Source organism: Trachymyrmex cornetzi, unplaced genomic scaffold (assembly GCF_001594075.2).
Source record: "Trachymyrmex cornetzi isolate Tcor2-1 unplaced genomic scaffold, Tcor1.1 scaffold25, whole genome shotgun sequence".
Lineage (NCBI taxonomy): Eukaryota > Metazoa > Arthropoda > Insecta > Hymenoptera > Formicidae > Trachymyrmex > Trachymyrmex cornetzi.
This window is the reverse complement of record NW_017297166.1, coordinates 1696683-1717689: the sequence shown is the minus strand read 5'-3', so window position 1 is coordinate 1717689 and position 21007 is coordinate 1696683. Positions and strand designations below refer to the sequence as shown.

The 21007-nt window shown below is 34.4% G+C and overlaps 1 protein-coding gene across 1 annotated transcript in view; it reads left to right on the top strand.

The window, feature by feature from the left end:
• LOC108761526 (lachesin) overlaps nucleotides 1–20770 on the top strand; it is a 47301-nt gene extending 26531 nt beyond the window's left edge. The window contains exons 4-9 of the mRNA XM_018508130.1: nucleotides 4918–5001; nucleotides 10510–10633; nucleotides 14445–14582; nucleotides 14700–14822; nucleotides 16718–16888; nucleotides 20481–20770. Of these exons, the coding sequence (XP_018363632.1) occupies nucleotides 4918–5001; nucleotides 10510–10633; nucleotides 14445–14582; nucleotides 14700–14822; nucleotides 16718–16888; nucleotides 20481–20770 (930 nt within the window). The remainder of the gene's footprint in view (nucleotides 1–4917; nucleotides 5002–10509; nucleotides 10634–14444; nucleotides 14583–14699; nucleotides 14823–16717; nucleotides 16889–20480) is intronic.
• The last annotated feature ends 237 nt before the right edge of the window (nucleotides 20771–21007 follow it).

Below are 21007 nucleotides of genomic sequence, written 5' to 3'. Positions count from 1 at the left end.
ATAAAAATTTAACTTGTGGTTCAATTTATTCAATATTGTTTCAACGTTGCAGCATCAACAATCGATGTAGAAGAACCAATATAAATACAACATTGATAAAACATTGACACTTCAACATTCAACATTGCAACATCTCAGCAACATTCTTTCAACGTTCTGTGCTGTATGAGTTGATGATCGATGAGAGATAAATTGCCTTCTAAGTAGTTCAATGTTTCCTCCATAAAAGGAACTTTTCCTTTATTTCAGATCGTTCCTCTTTTCTCTTTCTTCGTTCTATGTGCATATACATATATCAACAGTTAAAACACGACCTTCGTCCTCCGCAAAGGATGCCGTCTCGCCTCTCGTAACTATATTTCCTCGCTCGTTGCCGAATACGGTGGCACCCTTCGCGCGTCGCTTATAATTCCGACTGCGTGTCTGATAAAATTTACGTGTATGGAGAAGCGTCGGCTTGCAAGTCGGCATGTGTGTCGTCTTTCTTGAAATTTCGCGTCACTTCTTCAAAGCCATCTACATAATTCCCAACGCGACGGAAACGCACTGATTTAGTCGGGTAATTGAATAGAACCTCACGAAAATACTATGTGTATGACCCTCATGAATGTTTTATTGCCCTAGCAACGATTTTGGAATAAATCATGGATTTTGTCCGTTTAATATTTATTCTGCTCTAGTTAAAATTAATTACGATTGAATTAACTAATGCTTCAGTTACACGCACAACTGTAATCATTTTTTAAACAATATACATAATTATATTATCACATCGCAAATATTTAATTAAGATAAATCATAATTTTCATTACCGACTTTTATTAAGCATAATCACATTTGTGAAATTAATGTCGCATTGAATGATATTGATTAAAGTACAGCGATAATTTTTTTTTTTTATGCATTACCCCTTCCAGCATAACAAATTATTATAAACACTAAGAAGAACATAATTGCTCGCTTTATTCGTTTACTACTAACTATTACTAAACAATGTGTGGTTTCTCAATTATACTACAAGCCTGATTATGTTGAATGGAACTGAGCGCGTACATATGGGTTAATAATGATCCTGTGGTTCGAATCTGGCTAACGAGCGATAATGAGTTTCCACGAACGTGTTCTTTGCGAATAGGTTTACCGTATGATGCATTTTGTGAATCGAAATAATTCTGTACATTATTCATAATGTTTACATCATGCGTAAAATGTCAATTTTTTGTTTCCTTATTTTATTTCCGTATCTTGCTAAATATTTAAGGAGCAACGGTAACTCAATCCCTTGAATTTAAGTAACATTTTATTATTTTTAACTTCTATACGTATCAAAATGTAAATCAATCCATTACTGTAGTTAGTTTCAGAGTAAACAACGTCCATATTAATGCATGTTCTTGAGTTCAATTGTTTAACTCCATTGTTTTAGTTACGACATATTGGAACAGTGGCGAGACCTACATAAATAATTAAAAATAATTCAAATTGGACATAATTTGGCGTTATGAATTTAACAGTGTACTCTTATTTTTATATTGTATTAACACATTTCCAAGAGGTAAACCGCTGAGGTACACCGCATTACGGTGTACAAATTTGGGGCATTACTGGGTATTATTTAAAAGAATTGTGTATTGTAATAAGCGGTATGAGGTTATACATTACTAAAGCATTACTAGTAAAGTTTTATATTAATATTATAAAAGTAGCGAAAAAATCCTTCATATTGGACTTACTAAATATACCATACTAATCATACTAATCATACAATAATATTAAGCGCTTATTGGACTACAGACAACTAGGTCCAAAATGGCGGTCGAAATAGCCAATAGGAAAGTTGTCATTTCGACTCAGATCAAAGAAATGCGCTACTTTTATTAGAACATCACACTTATTTATACCTTTAGACGACACATATGGGTCATTCGTGTCCGACTCAATTTTGAGGCTCTTAAAGTGCTCGAAAAATTCTGTAAAAATTCACACATATTCTTTAAGGTCTTTACTAAATTATTTTGCTATGCAAATATTAGAAAAAATGTTTAGAAAAATTATGAAAATTACTTTCTGCACCAGAAAAAGAAAATAGTTTTGATATAAAAATTGTAATTTTGATTTTTGAAGAAAAAAGCAGTTTTTGATTTTATTAAAGTACAAAAATGATTATTTTTAATGCATGATGGACACTAAGATGCATGTGTGACGGTCGAGGTTAATATAGAGCTTCAATTACCAGGACATTAGTGAACTTAATTAGTGGGCATAAAATTTAGGTATTATTTGGGCATTAGTTAGGCATTATTAGGTATTAATAGGCATTGGTGTACAATTTTAGTCAGCGGTTCACCCTTGCACATTTCCATTTTAACTGTATCAATAATGATTACTGCAAGCACGAAATTATTTATGAATTTGTATACCAAATTAATTTTCTATCTGTCAGAATAACACAATTTCTCGAGAGGGAAGAAAATAGGCTTCGTAGATAAGAATCACGTTGCAGAATCGCTTCATGCAATTTGCAATTCTAAAAGCAGATTGACCGATCAATGAAACGGATTCTCATTCACCGAATCGCGGCGCGGATGTGGAGGATTGATACAGTCATTTGCAGGCGCATAATAATTAATTTACGGCGGGCGGATGTGGAGGAAGGGAGTTTCATAATTCAGTGGCGACACGTACGAGTTTACGCGCTCGGGCACGTGTCTCGCCGCCCTCGTCATCGTCGTCGTCACGTTAGGTGGTAGGTACGCAGTTTGCATTCGTCGGGACTGTTTCTCGAGCGGCACGGCGCGGCGCAGCGGCGGCTTGCCAGACAACTCGGTTATAACGATTGAAGTTTCGTCGTGGCGTGGATTACATCCTCGTAATTGCGCGCACACCTCGCGTCTTATGCGAGAACGGAGAAAGCGGCATCGCGTACGCGAGAGGGACTTCCTTTAAATCGAGGAAGTGAAACGAGAATTGAGGGGAAGTACGACGGAGGATATGGTGGATATGGTGGAGCAGAGGAGACGGGACGGGAAAGAGGTCTTTGCACTCGTACTGATGTCTCGTGGCTGACGTACGACCACCGACAAAAGTCCCCGCAGCATTCAAGGTGGTTGATCCACCTCCTCGATTCTGCCTCTCCTCTGCTGTCTTCACTCGCTCGCAGGAATTATAACGCGATAGCGCCTTCGCGTGCTGGTAAACGTCAAACGCGTAGTTACTGCGAAGCACTTTGTTGAAACGGATTGTTTTACATTCTGCTCAAAAATTTGCCGTACAGCATTTTAAACATCAACCTGGTTATTTCTAAACGATAAGTCATGAAGATTATTAACGTACACTGAAAAAAAAAATTACCAAGTTTTAATAAATATTTGTTTCAAATACGAAATATTTACTACATGTAAACTTTTTTTTTATTTAAACATAACTTTATTTTGAGTAAATATTTATTTACTGTAAGTAAATATTTTGTTAGTATTATTAAAACAAATATTTATTAAAATTCAACAAATTTTTTTTTAGTCTAGTTTTTTAGTGTAGTTAATAGACTTGTCGGAGTTATAAATAAATTCCTACTCGATGATTTAGGAATTATATTATTGAGAACTATTTATTATTTATATAAAAAATAATAAAAGTGTATATCTAATTCTTTCTTTTAATTCAAAATTATATATACATTTTCATATTAATAAGAAATAAATACGTGAAAACACACTAATCAGTACATGATATTCGATATCAAAAACGATTTTCTTTCTTATTATATTTATTATACGAATTAAACAAATTGGAATATGTGACTCACGTACGTGTGACTATAACTCACATGATTGTTAGGCTTCGCGGAAGGCAATAATGATTGTGCCGACTGTTAGTTATGATGTTTGGCGCTACCATGTGTCGTTAATTAACGAAACCTACGACATACACCGGCATCCGTACTGGCAACGGTAGCAGGTTGCGCGGCCATAATATGTTACCGGCGTCGAGCTAAAGTATATAGAGCGAGATGCTTGTGAGATTTAGGGACGCTCGCGTTATTCGCTGCCTTATGGCTCTGTACTTTGTAGTCTACTTTAATTTACGAAAAGCAGGAAAAAACCGACGAATAAACTGCCTCCGCGAATTGCTTGTTACGTTCAAAATCGTATCTAATGAATTGGTGACATCACGACGGTTTTTTTTTCCAGATATAGTTATTTAATTAAACTCAAGAAGTCTAAGAAATTCGTTCGTTCTCATTAATTCCGCAATTTTATTTTGTGTCTATCTACCGCGAATAAAAATTGGTTATCTCAATACTATTTCCACAGAAGCACTGTGGGCCGCGACAAGGGAAATAAAGCGAGCTCTATGTCATTGTTCTGATTCGCTTGTTGCTATCAACGCCGCATATCGGATGAATCACATTTGCGCGATGTCGTGTTATTGTATAATGGAAAAAAATATGCTTTTCGCAACAAAGAGCATATTATGATTTTGTAGGGAATATTTTACGTTTCATGTTAGAAATATAATTACTGCCTTGACCGTGCGCATCTCATGTTTCCTCTCCTGTCATTATCGTAAATTTCGCATATACGTTAATTAAAATGCGCTGTAGCTAGTTGTAAAAAACTTATCGTAAAAAGGTCGCGTAGTAATATTCAGACACAGCTTCATTTGTATTATTCGGGATTATGCGCAATCAATAACAAAAAAATTATTATATATTTATATTAAGTATAATCTGAATGCGAATTTTTAGACGTAATAATTGAATAAAAGAATAGAAAAGAAATAGAATTACAGTTATATAGTTACAATTACTACCTATAAAATGAAATAATGCTATTAATAAAACAAATTTCAATTTGCTATTATTTGCTGAGTTTAAATCGTGCTATTTAAATATTACCGCTAATCTATTTTTTCCAGACAGGTATGCTGTCTATTGTTGTGCCACCTGATTTCGATCCTGAAGCTACATCAAGTGATATGATGGTGGGCGAAGGCGGCCAGGTAAATATCTTTCTTTGTTTTAATTATATTCTATTTTACCTATAATTTTAATTCGCAATTATCAAAAAAAGCTTTTAATTATTAACAATTTAAAAACTGCAACCTTTTTAGTCATAAGAAATAGCATTTCTCTTACATTGCTATTTTTTCACATGAAAAGAATAATTTTGAATTTTGTTTAATTATCAAAATAATTTTTAGTTAAAGTTTAACGCTTTCTATCATATTTACGATGTTCTTTAGTAACAAATTGCGTTTATTATATTATCTGAAAATAGCTCAATCCAAAAGCCAAAACATATAATAACTAACCTGTACCTTTTCGAATTTAAATAATGTAATATATTCTACGTCTGAACTTTTTACATTCAGAGTTGTTAATATTGACTCTCATATACCTTTTATAATCTTTGTATTGTTTTTTAAAATTAAGAGTCCTATATTCTTTATTATATGATGTCAAAATAATTTTGTTGGAAAACTGATTATTACAATATCAAAATCAATTGCAGCATTATTTATCATTTTTTTAAATTATCAATATAATTATTTTTTAGTAATCCAACAAAAAACTGTTTTTAAATCTGTATCCAGTAAAATTTTAGATCTTGCAGGAAAATTCTTCTTTCCTTATAAAATACGACGATTAAATTCCTTTCGATCGAAATTAATTTTCGTCTCAATCCCGACGATTCCATCTGCGTGCAGAAATAAATTTGCGAATAAATATGCCAGAGGAAAGATGCGCTATGCGCGACTAGGCCAGAGGGGTCGTTAAATAATTTACTCTACACAGAAGCCGTCATGAATAAACGACGGTTTATAGCTTACAAATGTGCTGATTTACGTGTGTAGTAAATTATCAGACCAACGTTATATTCCGCGTGATTCATGTCGGAGAAATCTATATCGGAAAATGGCAGTACGCCACGAGTGTGCAACGGCTTGTGTCTGAATCTACAAATAACCTGCAACTTCATCGTCATTAATAACGCCTTAATTACGAAATTATTAATAAATCAAATTTATCGAGAAGTTTCTGACGAAATATTGATATTGAATTAAAAGTATGAGCAACTTTGAATATACTTGCCTTCCATCTGTACACTAACGTATATAAATTGGATATCGTATTTAGAAATATGTGACATTTCAATTAATATAAAAAATAATTATAATAGTGAAGCGCACTTCATAATGTCATAGCGATTTCGTAACTGCAACTTGCAACACCTGTTGCAAGTGCTATTTCAACATTACATTCATAAAACCAATCCGCAATTATTATTAAATGTCTTTTCATTATTAATAACTTTAATTGAAGTTTTATTATCTCACGCATTTTTGAGCTGAAAAAGTCGAGCTATTTCAATTATTAAAATCTATTAGTTTTGCAACGTAAAGAAAGTATAATCGTACATTTCATATATATGTATATGACTTGTAATAGAATTTCAGCCTATATTCGCTCATAAGTAATTCATTTAATCCGACAATTTTTTACGCGTAATTGTAAGAGTGTAATCTGGCACACGCGTGTTATGGCCGGTCTTGACGTTCGCGCCGGATGCTGTAAGTAAGCCATCAGAGAAAATAAGTGACCTGTTGCTCACAATTCATATTCCGTAGCAGTCGCGCAATTTGTGCGAATACCTCATCTCATCCTCGCGTTTTTCCGCGCGCATGGCCGACGGTGTCGCTCGGCTAAAGAATATTGCGCTTCCCTCGGAACGTCTGACAGGACGCTTTTACGAAGACGCGACAGCTCCGCGAAGCTACTATCATGGACCATTTTAAACTTTGAAATTATACCGCGCATAGCGAGTCCCCCTATTATAAGCTACCGCAGTTGGTATAGTGAAAATTGTACAACTGTCAGTTTGATAAGTTATATACTTTCTATCTCTTTTGACGAGTTTGTCGGGACACATTTCTAAGTACCGCATCGTATTATTTTTGTTTATATTATTATATAATTGTGTGCTGTAATATATCTGATGGACTTAGGCAAATTCTTCTTACGTACTTAGACAATTGCATAATCAAAAGTTTTAGCACTTTCTTGAAACTACGAAATTTAATTCTTTATTCGTTTCTATAAAATATCATTTATGGACGTAAGATGTATTAATAAGCAATATCAGCAGCGATTAGTATGTATTTATTAAAATATCTTTTATACAATGTAAAATCATAGAATGCATTTTTAATGCCGGATTTTTTTAACTAATTTGAGATCAATTTCTCTTTAACAAATAATGTCGAGACAATAAGGGAATGAAAAAGAAGGGTTTTTCATGTATTAAACTTCAAGTCAAACAGATAACAAAACTATATTCTTCAGTTTAACTTTGAGTAGAGTTTATCTTGAGAGAATTTTAATTCGAAGCGTAGCCACAAAAATAAATAATTCAAAAGATTAAAAAATTGCAGTAAGTGAAAATCTTCCCCGACATTTTCATTAAGACAAATTTACTAAAGAACTCTGTTATTAAGAATTGACTAGTGATTGTTTTAAGATTTTATATAGGTATGTATAATACAGGGTGACCATTAGGATGTTGAAAGTATAACCCGTTATATTTTTTGTCTTCAGTTGAAAGTTATTTCTCAGATGAGGGTCGGGTATTTGACTCATCAATTTCATTTGAGCCGTCGTATAAGGTTGAATATCAGCATGAACGTATATCTCATTAAGCTTCTATAACAGAGGCAAAAATTATACAGAAGCACATCGTAGATTTCATCAGTAAATATATATTGAGAGAAATGTTAATAAAAACTTTCTGGCTTTTTTATTTAAAAATTGTGTTGCTCTAATGATTATATTCTAACCAAATTTTGATAAAAACAACACAAGTTTGATTATTCTAATTCAAATTTTGATTAGAGCAACACAATTTTAGCGAAAAAATAAGAAGAAAGTTTTTTGTTAGTCATATAATAAAATAGTTAAACGTATTAAAACATTTTTCTCAGTGTAAAGCTAAAAGAGTTTCAAGCAAAAGTACTCTTACTCCTAAACTCGTAAAATGTCAAATTCTAATTTTATAAAACTTTGTACAATTTTAATGAACTTTCGTATACATACTCTCAGCACGATTCAGATAGTCATTCTGTATATTTAAAATATTAAAATATTGGAAGAAATATCTCAGCGTGTAAGAAATTTGGTTTAAGAAGTTGAATAATGTTTGTCTCAAAAGCCACATTACTCTTAATGTAATAGCTTTAATTAAAACGATGTCCAACAGCAGATTGCAACAAAATAATCGTTTAAAAAACTGAAACTTTCATTGATCTGTCGTGTTAGATAAAGTTAATAAAAAATTGAAATTTTAATCGAGATTCTGGTTTGTGTTCATCCGTTTTCTGACGGTGGAAACCGAATCCATCAAGTTAAATAAATAATTTTCTCAGACCATAACTGTTGTTATTAACGGCTCGTCTCTCGTGTGCTCGCCAAACCGTCATAAAACAATAAAAAAGACTCCAAAAAGATCTATACTCGCGGAAATTTTTCGCGGTTTATCGCATTTCATGCCATAAAATGTCCCACGTTTTCACGCCGTACTGAAACAAATACCAAAAGATTTCAATTTTTTAATTTATCTCTCCCCCTCCAACAATAAGAACTGTCATATCGAGGATATCTATCTTCGACCCAATTGCGATCTTAATTCAAAATTAATAGGACTCCTGGCAAAAATACGAAATTCTCTCATCGCGTAAGCTTTTCTCGAAGTAATACTTTCTAAAGAATGTTTAACGTTCCATCGAAAGTGTATGCTTCGAATTATAAATACAGTGAGTACAAAAAGTATTCGTACAGAGAAAATATTTTTTTTAAATCTTTATTTTTAAAAATTAAATATTATCCATCGAATTGAGGTCGAATCGATATCGATACGATGATTCCAACACCAATTTGACATCGATTCGACGTTTAATTGATGATCATTTCTTGCTAGGTAATTAACAATTTATTCATAAAGTATAAAATAGACTGTATGTTTCTTAAAATTATATATACCAAAAAGATGTGTATTAATTATAGAAAATGTATCATCTGAAAAATAAGCGAAAATTAAAAGTTCCATTGTTTGGATGCTTAAAAAGTATTCGTACAATCGAGAAATTTAGCTTATAATATCAGAAATACATGCGAAGCTCATTTGTATATGTTAAAACAGAATGTATTCATTGTATAAAATTGATAATTAATGTTTATTTTCTACAAATAAGACTTTTTTTTGTAAAAAATTTCCTTGTACGAATACTTTTTACTCTCACTGTATATCTTTCCGATATATATATATATTTGCAATCGATACATTCGTTTATTTCTAGAAAATGATACATTTAATTTCAAAAATCTGGTCGAAACTGATATATTATGTAAAATTTATATCTACATCTCGATGAAATTAGTAATATTTGAAACTTTATCAGGTACAATTACTACACATAATATTATACATATATTAATGAATTTGTGCTCATTTTATTCGACTGTCATTTTTTCAATATTCTGGAAATGTTTCCAAATTGTTACGAGGTGTAATCAGAGATTTATAGATATCACTAGTTAAAGTTATTACATAAATTGTAGACACCTAAATTTTAAGCGCTGAAAAAGCTGTTTGGAGAAGCTAAGAGGCTCGCGTCTTATTTTATGCTTTTTTGAAGGTAGTTACGCAAAATACACGACATGCAATAACTTACGTTGCACTTTAGGATCGTGCTAACACGATGTTCATCCAAAAATGTCACAGATATTGCAAGCCAGCAGGCGGCGTGTCAGTGGAACGCAAACGAACAAACAGCGTAGTATGCTGCGACACGTGTCGTGTCGTTAATTGTCAACATGCCGTTTATATTTTCCATTGTAGAACACACAGATATTCATTTTGCGTACGTGTTCCGCAACTCGTAACCCGCGTCGCTGCCGTTCATTTCGAGTATCCACAACATTGTAACCGATGAAAATCAGGCCGATATTCATAATTGATGGCTGGGAATGCAGACACACGTTAGAGCGACAAATTATGAAAATCGACTTGATTCAAATTAATCGCATCTGACCTCGTTTGCTATTAAAAGTAACCTCGAATCATCGCTTGGATTATTAAAAGCTATCCAGAAGTAAAAATATCGCTAAAATTGAACCTCCGTTAACGAGAATTGGAGGAGGTTCGATAAAATCGGCCGCGCGAGCGCGACGGAGCAGGTAACCGTTAAAAATCGTCCGGCATCCCATCGGATATTTCATGCCCCTCGCGATCGTAGATTCGTTTTCCGCTCGAGTATCCATACGAACCACCATTGTATCAGACAAGCCTCCTCGCGCGCGCGTACGTGTTTTACATAGAGACGGAGGCGCGCGCGCGCGCGCATCTCTCTCTTTCCCCTTTATTCCTCCAAATATATTTGGATGAAGCACGGCATTAGTGGAGTGCAATAACGAACTCGCTTCTCTTTATAATTCCGGTTTCATAACACGTACAGGTGAAGTTAACGTGCCGGGCGAGAGGCGTACCCGAGCCGCGCGTATCCTGGCGTCGGGAAGACGGCAAGCCCATTATAATTCGGGAGCCATTTGCAGGAAGCGCCCCGAACCAGAAGTCTCACGGTAAGATTTAATATAGATGGTACACCCGCGCCGATATAGCGCCGAATATACAATTATGTTTTCCTCAGGCGCGCATGCCGCACATCGCGCGCGATCCCGTTACTATTCAAATTACTCTCATTACGAATCGTGGTTCCGGACCTTAAGATGAATTTCGCCCGGAAACCGATTCCGCTGATGTTACCGAGACGATGCCTTATCGCCCCGCGGCTTCTGCCCGAATGGCCGGCCACCGTCGCGTCTTTCATTCCGCGGATCATTAAACGCAATGTCGAATTCCATCGCGTTTAATATTGAGCCAGTTATAGAACACACGCGTTTACCTTCTTTGGGATTCTCGCATAATTTATGTTCGTATTAAAATAGGAGAGTCGTTCGTTTCAGATACGAAATGACAGTTTGTCGAAAGTTACTCTTACAAGGGAACCGTTAAAACCCTCATCGATTTTGATGGATGGTGGATATGTTGTAAAGCAGCAAAAAATATTCAACTCATATTTTTCATCTGCTTATCTCAAGGTTTAGGATCGAAACAACTTCTCGAAAATAACAGATTTTTTATTTTCAACGTTTTCGAGAAAAATGAGTAAAAGTATGATAAATAACGTAAAATTTTTTTGTATAAAATATCTTTTCATATATATCTCATAGTTTCAAAGATATTCATCAGAAATTAAAAAAAAATGTTATTTTTGAGGGGCTGTTTCGATTCCTAAACTTGGAGATCAGTAGATAAAAAATGGGTCTAACATTTTTTTAACATTATGATATAACAAAAGCCCATCAAAATCAGTGAGAGACGGTTACCTTGTTATTAGTCGTTTGAGGAAATTGTGATCGATTTTTCCTTTTTAATATTACTGGAATAACATCCTAATAATTAATAATTCGATTCCAGAAAAGCAAAATTGCTTAATATTAGTTTTTTAGTGAATTATAATTATTCGACGAATCGAAAAAATCCTAGATTGTACGTCGAGAAAATTGGATGGAAATGTTCGACAATATGAAATTATTGCATGTTCCTTGACAAAGACCCTTGAGAATTTAAGCGGTCGTAAAATGAATGTTGGTCGGAAAACACTATTCGCGAGCCGAGCAAAGCATCCTGCCTTGCCCTCGACCGTCGCGTTGGTCTCGGCTAAACGACGTATTTAGTATTCACTTCACCGTGGTGATACTAATAGCAGGCAAATTTCGCTGTACTGTCAACATGGTCCAAGGATGCACGTCGCGGCAACCGGTGTAACATATGCCGAGCGTGAACCTGTACCTCTGAACGACCCGACTCCGGCGGCTTATTGTCGACACCACAATCGCAGTGATTATCGGACTCATGTCGGAAAAGTTTGCTTTAGTTTCGTGATTATCACCAGATTTAATTAACATTGGAAATAATTCCTTTACGGATGTAACTAACTAGGGAACCATCAGAACTGTCTCTCACCAATTTTAACGAGCTTTGAATTAAATATCATTTTGATAAAACTTTATAGATCCATATTTTTCTTATCTGTTTAGAGATCGAAATATCCCTGGAAGAGTGGCAGTAAGTTAAAAAAATTTTGACATTTTCGAAAAATGTGAATATACCGTTATTAAGAGTAAATATAAAATGCCATAAAATTTTCATACAAAACATTTTTCCATATATCTTATATTATAGTTTCGTACATGAAAAAATCTGTTGTTCTCGAGGGATTATTTTGACCCAAAAATTTTGAGAAAAGCAGATTTAAAAAATATAGTTTTATAAAATATTTTTTTATACATATTCAAAGTCTATTAAAATTGATAAGGGACAGTGGTTTCCGATAGTTTGTAAGTAATGCAGCGAAAAACCTAAAATTACCTTAATAGAACTTTATTAAAAATGTCGGAACATGACAAAATTTTTTAAAAATTAAATCGTTCGGTTTGCCCTTTATTATTGAAAATTTCATTAACTTTCATTTCAAATTCTTTGGAATGAATCTCCAAAAGAATGAAATCGTACTCCAAAAAATTTAGTGAATTGATCTTTGACTCCATTACGATAAATTGACTCATATTTTACCTTGGTGAAGCTAATTCTTAGATGTCTATTGCCAAAAATATAGTTTGAAAAAGTTGAGCCGTTTCTGAGAAATTTTGCAAACGCACAAATGATCCAGATCTGCACTGTAAAATTATAAAGTAGTTTTTTCTACGCTGCATTACTTAATAAGTAAGACATTTTTAGATTCTTTCGCTGTTGATTGCATTTCTGAAACTCATAAAAATTCGTTAATTTTTCAGTAATTTAAATATTCAGAACTATCTATTAAACGAAATGTTTTTTAATTCCGAAATGTTTCTCATCTTTTTAATTTTCTTAATACAAACTCGAGAAATATTTCAAAATTTTTCATACTTACTTTCCGTTCCAACTTATTATTTTCAAAGAACTAATTTCCAAGCGCGAACAAAGAATAAACTTTTACTTTTAAGATTTGAATGGGGAAACGGGAATCGTGTCGTTCATCGAGGCTTCATAGTACTTCGATTAAGTTCGGAGTGCAAGCACAAAACGACATTTACACCGTTTCCGCGTAATTAATTCGCGGGGCGGAAAACACACGGGGTGTGTCTGAGGACCTTCGAGAAAATCGATGTTTTTGCAAGTTGAACTGCTGATGTAGCATAACGAGGCCGCAGGTGAGAAGGGTTCCGTCCGTTTGCTTAGTATATTTCGCGGTAAGGAACAGGTGCAGGCGAAACAAATTGAGCTTGTCTTATCTGCGCGCGCCACTTTGTTGTTTGCATCTGAATACGCTCATGAACGTATTTAAAACGAACGATATGTGAAGAGCAGTTATTTAATAAAAATGTTTCTTTTGCCTAATTTACACCGATGCATGAAGCGTGAAATTATTCGATTGGATTTTACAAATTGTTGGAACTTTTAAAGTTGTAGAAATATGAAACAAATAGATTTGCAAATACTGATTAAGAATTCGTGTTAAAAATACAACATATAAAATGCGCACACACAAAAGTATAACATGCGTTACATGTTTTATAATAAAATATTGCAGAAGCATAATTAGCGCGAATATAATATCATTAAGCGCATTTGTCGTTTTATTGATTATCGACCACTGCTTTTGTAACAAGTCGTTCGATTCATGTTCTTGTTCCGTCCGTCTACATACAGTGGTTATTCTTCATTAAATAACAATAGCCAGAGAGACATCGATTCTCAGCTAAAGTTTTTACTAATTAATTATATACGTATATATAATTAAATTGGCAGATTCTTTAGAAAAAAATTAATTTGGACAAAGCATGAAAGGATATCTACTATTAATTTTGTGCTAATTATTATTTATAATCAATAAAAAAATAGCTAAATAATAGCTTTGATTAAAAATTAATTTAATTAATTAAATTAATTTTAATCAAATCTATTATTAAGCTATTTTTTATTTATGTATTTATTTATGTTTATCAATTAATAAGTTGTTTTGCTTTCCGTATTGGATACGCTTAACTGACTTACTAATAATTATTCGTTTAAATAGACTAATATTGAACTCTATCACGTAAATGCGCGTACCCGATTATAGAAAGTAACTAACGTATCATATATTTACGTTAAATTATTAAAGTAAACTATAAACATAATTAGTAAAATAAATCAGTATATTGATTGATCAAATTGCGACATTTAGAGAAAAAAGTAACTTAATTTATATTAGAATAAAGAAATGTGGACACGAATTTTGGGGCGCTCTAGCGATTTGTGTGACCACCAAAGGTGGTCAATTCTATTCGACTTTAATGTCCTCAGTAGTTCATCAGTCCGAATTTCTCGGCGAAGAACTGAAGTTGACGAAGATCTCGAGGAACGAGATGGGGGTTTATCTGTGTATTGCCAGCAACGGAGTTCCGCCCGCGGTCAGCAAACGTATTTATATCAACGTTCATTGTGAGTAATAGTAATTACGGTCCGAGCTATAAGATTGGATGTACCGTGTTCCTCGTGTAGAAACTAAGCCGTGCCGAGGCTGAAAATGCAACAGTATCTTCCGATTTCGATTTACAGTTCCGCCAGTGATTCAGGTACCCAATCAGCTGGTCGGCGCGCCCTTGGGGACCGACGTGGTTCTGGAATGTTTCGTCGAAGCGTCGCCGATGTCGATTAACTATTGGGTCAAGGACCCTAAGGGTGAGATGACACGTGAGAGAACACGTGAGATGACTTCCATGTTAAAAATAGAGCTTTTGCATTATATTTTATATATCACGTTCTGTTACGCTTTAATGACATTTCGGTGTAATATTTTATTATATTTAGTTATTGTATTTTTTCGATCCATAATGCTAATTTTATCAGTGGCAATATTACTCGTTGGCTACATTCTTTATTATTTACCGTTTATTGGAAATTTTCCTAATTTGTTACATTTATCAACTGGTCAATAATTACTCGTATGGATTGACTTAAAATTTCATAAATAATTGAATAAAGATGACGAGCTTTTCGAGTTGTACACTTTTTCATAAATAATTAAGTAATTTTAAAGTTTGTAATAAATTAAATTAAATTTGGCTGTAATATATTCTAACATTTAATCTTGATCGATGCGTGTCACTGTTTTTGTTATTTGTAATTATTAACAATTCAATTCCCTCTTGTCTTCTATCAATGAAATATATATAAATTCAACAATAACAACAATCGAAACTATTAACAATACAGTTTTCTCTTCCACGCGAAATGAAATTATAATTTAATATAATAGGAATAATTTACAAAATATCTTTCCATCTATGTGTATAAACAAATACGATATCTGCGTGAAATAGTTGTAGTTTACCCATCGTACTATTTACCACAAGTAACATAGTCCGTTATAGCGATTGGTTTGTTAACTAATTACTGACTGTAACTAGCGGAGAAATACTCAAACGTTAATTACTCTCGCAAGACAAATCCGATTATGGACCGTACTTTAGTTAGGCGATTTCGATACACACTGAGCGTATCGTAGAGTCAGTGTCGAAAAACTCATTCGTATTAGAAAAAAAAACGCGTTCTAAGATTACGCAAATAAACAACGATACAAAAAAAAACGGAACATTAGGTAATTCAGATTATCCTTTTAGGCAATATAATACGATAATAAGATATAAAAAGTAAAATTTCTCCGTGCAGAGTCAATAATTATCCTAAATTTTCTTGTAAATACATCGGTAAAAAGTCAAATATTTCGGTATCAAATCGTAAATCATACGAAATGTCAACGAGCACCAGCAACATATCGCAACAACGTGTAATAACTTGGCTCAGGATTCCTCAAGAAAACTTTAGATAGATATAAGAGAATACTACTTATCCAGACTCGTGGAAATATCCTCGCAGTGGATTTCGCCTCGTAAGAGCCAGACGTTCTCCAGTTTAACACACGCTCAGCTATCCGGAGTTCCTCGCTCCAATGCATTCGTATGCAATTTCGTCTCGCGTGGAAGATACCTTTCACTGGTTTCCCATTATACGCAACTGTTTCAACGTGTAATAAGAAAGCATAACGGGAAACGGGCGAGATATCTTATTTATGATAAAAGACGTGGCTTCTTAGCACAACGTAAAACATAAACATATCTCGAATAGTTTAATTGAAATGGTATTTGAATAAATGCATACAATTAATATACGCGTGCTATAAGGTTTTAAATTATTCTATATAGATCCTTGTTATTGAAGCGATCAAAAAATCGGAATATTGAAATAGAAAAATGTGTGTGTGCGTGTTGTATTCGATTAAAAAAAAAATCCTTGAGATGATTTTAATAGTCGAGAAATATAAAAAAACGTATAATTAGGATTTTGATCATTACACAAACTCGTATATCTTAATTATTTTAATTTCAATCTCTCTTTTTCCTTTGCATAAAACATTCTGTATTTCTCTCTGTAATTTCATAATGAATGGTTTTTTTTATTGCTGCCGCATATCAATCGATAAAAATGCTGAACGCAAATATGAGAAAAAACAACATGCAGTTTTCCTATCCGATGAAGTCGGAATAATCGAGTATGCTCTCCGCTTTGTTCTCCAGGTGCGATGATAATATCCAGCGTGAGGCACGACGTCCAAACGGTGACGAAGTCACCGTTCGAGGTCCGGATGATCCTCACGATCCGCAACTTGCAGAAAAACGACGTGGGAACGTACCGGTGTGCGGCCAAAAATTCCCTCGGCGAGGTCGAGAGTAGTATTCGATTATACGGTGAGTACACAGCGCGTTTTCGACCGTTATCAAACGAAGTTTTCCGCGGGGCCCATAAAGAATACCTAATTCGATTACTCGACGGAACGCAGTCAAAACGGGGGAGAGAATTACGTGCAGCATTTCGTTTCAATGCACGTGTACATGTGCGGATAATCGCGATTCTTTCTACTTTTCTCCCTTTTTTACCTCCGTTTTTATTCTTTTAGAAGGTCGTAACGCTAGGGATTAAGATTTCGTACCGTAAAATAAAACCTGCAAATAGACCGGCAGATAATTGCGCGGGAGGTCAACGGTGGAAAGTTTGCTCTGCAAACTGTGAATGAGTTATTATACATATAAACACCGTGTCGGGATTAATTTTCTGCTTGTTATAGTTGATAACATCTATTTTCTTCCTAACACTACTTTGTAATATATTAATATCAAGTAAACACCGCATTATTTAAATTTTAAATATACGTGTTATGGAGAATCTCTTTGTTAGAAAATTTTAATTTTTTTCCTGTTATTTATTATTAAATACTCTCTCTCTCTCTCTCTATTTAATAATAAATAGCAAAAAAAAATTCAATATAAACTTTAAACTCTTGATAAGTTACAGTAACTACAGTGAGAGCAAAAAGTATTCGTATACAAGAAAATTTGTTATAAAAAAAGTCTTATTTCTAGAAAATAAAGATTAATTAGCAATTTTATACAATGAATACATTCTGTTCTAACATAAACAAACGAGCTTCGCATATATGCCTGATTTTAGAAGCTAAATTTCTCGTTTGTACGAATACTTATTGAGCATTCAAACATTACAATTTTTAATTTTCGCTTATTTTTCAGATGATATATTTTGTATAATTAATACACATCTTTTTGGTATATACAATTTTAAGAAACATACTGCAGTCTATTTTATTCTTTATGAATAAATTATTAATTATCCAACAAAAAATGATCGTCAATTAAACGTCGAATCGACGTCAAATTGATGTTGAAATCATCGTATTTATATCGATTCGACATTAATTCGATGACTCATTTCTCGCTGGATAATATTTACTTTCTAAAAATAAAGTTTTTTTTAAAAAATATTTTTTCTATACGAACTTTTTGCACTCACTGTAATTTTAAGCCGCAGATCAAAATGCGAAAAACTAAAGTCTGTACAATATTGAATAAAAAAAAGATTTTATTTTGTTACTTTTCACTCTTCAAAATTGGATTCATCAGATTCTTCAATTCTTAGTGTTAAGTAGCTGGCTGGGTTTATCGGAGAAAAGAAATTTAAAGCGCCAGATCCGTCAAGAAATCCGCTTTTAGGATATTACATCGTGCAAATCGCTCTACGCGTGACTTGTGAGCAGAACGATCTTGAACGCGTTCGGGTAACAAGGCTCTCGACTGCTCGCAACGAACGAATTACGACGCGGAAACGACTTTTTGCCGCACGTAGCAACTCGGTTACAGCGATATCTCGCGAACCGTTGTAGGGTCGAAGCGAGGAGCGGAATTTACTCTCGCGCATGACCTGTTATTCCTACATTAACGCGGCGGTTTGCGAGGTTAACGAGTCTCCTATACCCGGCGTGAAAATCGTTGTTCATGTCTCGCTCCCGCCGTCAATAAACCGTCCACGTCGGCGTCGGCGTCGGCGTCGGCGTCGTCCCGGTCCCGCCGCCTATCCTCCGCCGTGACTGATCGTGGGATGATAGGAATAAGAGGATTTCCTCTTTACGGCAAACACACCCCGCGTTTACAAGCATCGTCACTTTATGGACGGAAATCTCCGAGGAGTTGCCTCTATATATCAACGGCAGATGCCCTTCGGTCAATCCTCATCTTTTCGCGTGCGCGACGTCGAATTTCTTGGCTGGCTTACAGCCCTTCCCTTCAGGGTGTACCAGGCGGAAGGGTGACGAGATAAGGCGAGTGCAGTATACCCTTCGCGTTCGTAAATCGTCGCGTGTTATCGACCCATCGATTTCGAGAACGGGGGATCTTCATCCGGTGCGGTAGACGTAAGGATGACATATTTGCGTACGTAAATTTAAAGATGACGATACAAGAGATCGTCTCGCCCGCATTCGCGTTTCTTACTTGCTAGTGTTAACAAAATCTTCGGTAAAATCGGGAATTTCAAACTCGCTAAAGAAGATAATGCAATCGATTTTACCGAGAGGCAATCTTCTCGAAACTTACTACGGAATATTCCGATAGAAACTTCAGAAAACATGTTATATATATATATATAAGATACACATGCACGTGTCCACCTCGTCTGGTACTAAACTCTGTACATGGGAATAACACGTGGGTTGAGTTGTCTTATCTACAAACAACCCAGCTTGACCTTTACTCCTTTATTCAAGGGATTCCCGATGGAGAAAGTTTGTAGCATCAAAACTCTCAAAATAAGTGCCGATAAATTCGTGACATTACTACTTTTTGAAACAATATAATAAAAAGGGTTTCGAGTCGCGTTAAAGCGTCACGGAATTACCACAAGCAGCTTACTTATACAATAAATTGCTTATTAAAGCTATATCAGGTGTATATTCTCTGCAAAATTACTGAAATATACCTCTGAAATAATTCAGTAAGATCAACATTTATATTTAATAATATAATTTTATAATTTAAATGAAAATTTTCTCATTTTATCTGAATGATTTTTTAAAAACATGTTTACTTCTTGAAATACTTTTTGATCCAGGTCTAAATCGCTACTAAACTTTTTGTTTTACTTTCAAATACAATATAGAAAAATATATAACTTTTTGAGAATAAATACGACCCTGTAAATGATATACATAAATATGAGAGAGAACGCCAATAATCGGTCAAAGTTAGATGTTATGAATACAATACATATTCATAATTTTTAATTTAATTATCTCAGATGTGACTGTGCGTCGAAACGTATGAACATTAACATAATCGATCTGAGATGTTAATAATATCAATATGAATAACCGAATGTTTCGGCGCCTTATCATATTTATATTATTAGCGTTTCAAGTAAGCTGCTTCGTGATGATTTCGATAACTTTTTCATATTTTATTAAAAAATACATCCTTAAATACATCCTATTTCTATTATTACCCTAATATTCCAATCGTATCTCAGATAGTCACATCCTTTTAAATATTTTTCCAATTATATATCTATTAAATCTATACAGTGCCAAATTTAACTTAATTTAAGCGTCACTGCTCGTACTAATATATCGTTCTTTTATAATTTATATCATTTTAGTATAAAATATTGATAAGGTCATTGGGGGGAAGATGCCACACACACACTTAAGCCTTTCCAATTATATATCTATTAAATCTATAGAGTGCCGAATTTAACCTAATTTAAGTCGTCACTGCTCGTACTAATATATCGTTATTTTATATCATTATAGTATAAAATATCGATAACGTTAAAACTAACATTTTGCACAAAATGTTAATTTTAACATTTAACATTTTACTTTGAACAGTGTAAAAAATTAACATTTTATCTTTAACATTGTAGATTTAACAGTGTACATTGCCTTCTTTTTTTGCGTTAAGTTTATCAAAATCGCACATTTTTCCCCTGTTCCAGAGATCTCGGGGCCGGCGAAGACGCAAACACCGGTGTTGTTCTATGACGAAGAGGACGAGGCAGTGTTCGGTTCCGCGGAGATGGACAAGACGGAGAACAAGCCACTGGCGGTGGATAACACGGTCCACGGACATATGGGTTACCCGTCGCTCGCCACGCCATCCTCCACGATTCGCGTCGGCAAGAAACGACCGATCAACGTCAGCTCGGGCGCTGATCCTTATCCACGACGGCTCTTCGTTCTGGTATCACCGCTGTTGTCGCTTCTAATCGTTCGCCGAAGATGGTGATGGTGAAACGAGAGAGAGAGAGAGAGAGAGAGAGAGAGAGAGAGAGATGGAGAGAAAGAGACGAGAGATTCCGAAGAACTTGGTCGAAGCGCCCGTCATCAGTGCTTGCGATCGCACGTTGCGGTTCTCGCAACGCGATCTTTCGCAACGGTATAATTCACTTTCGGAGAAGAAGCGTTGTTACATGCGATCGACCCTCGATGACCATAGGATCGAAGTTGTTTGTACAGCAAGCTG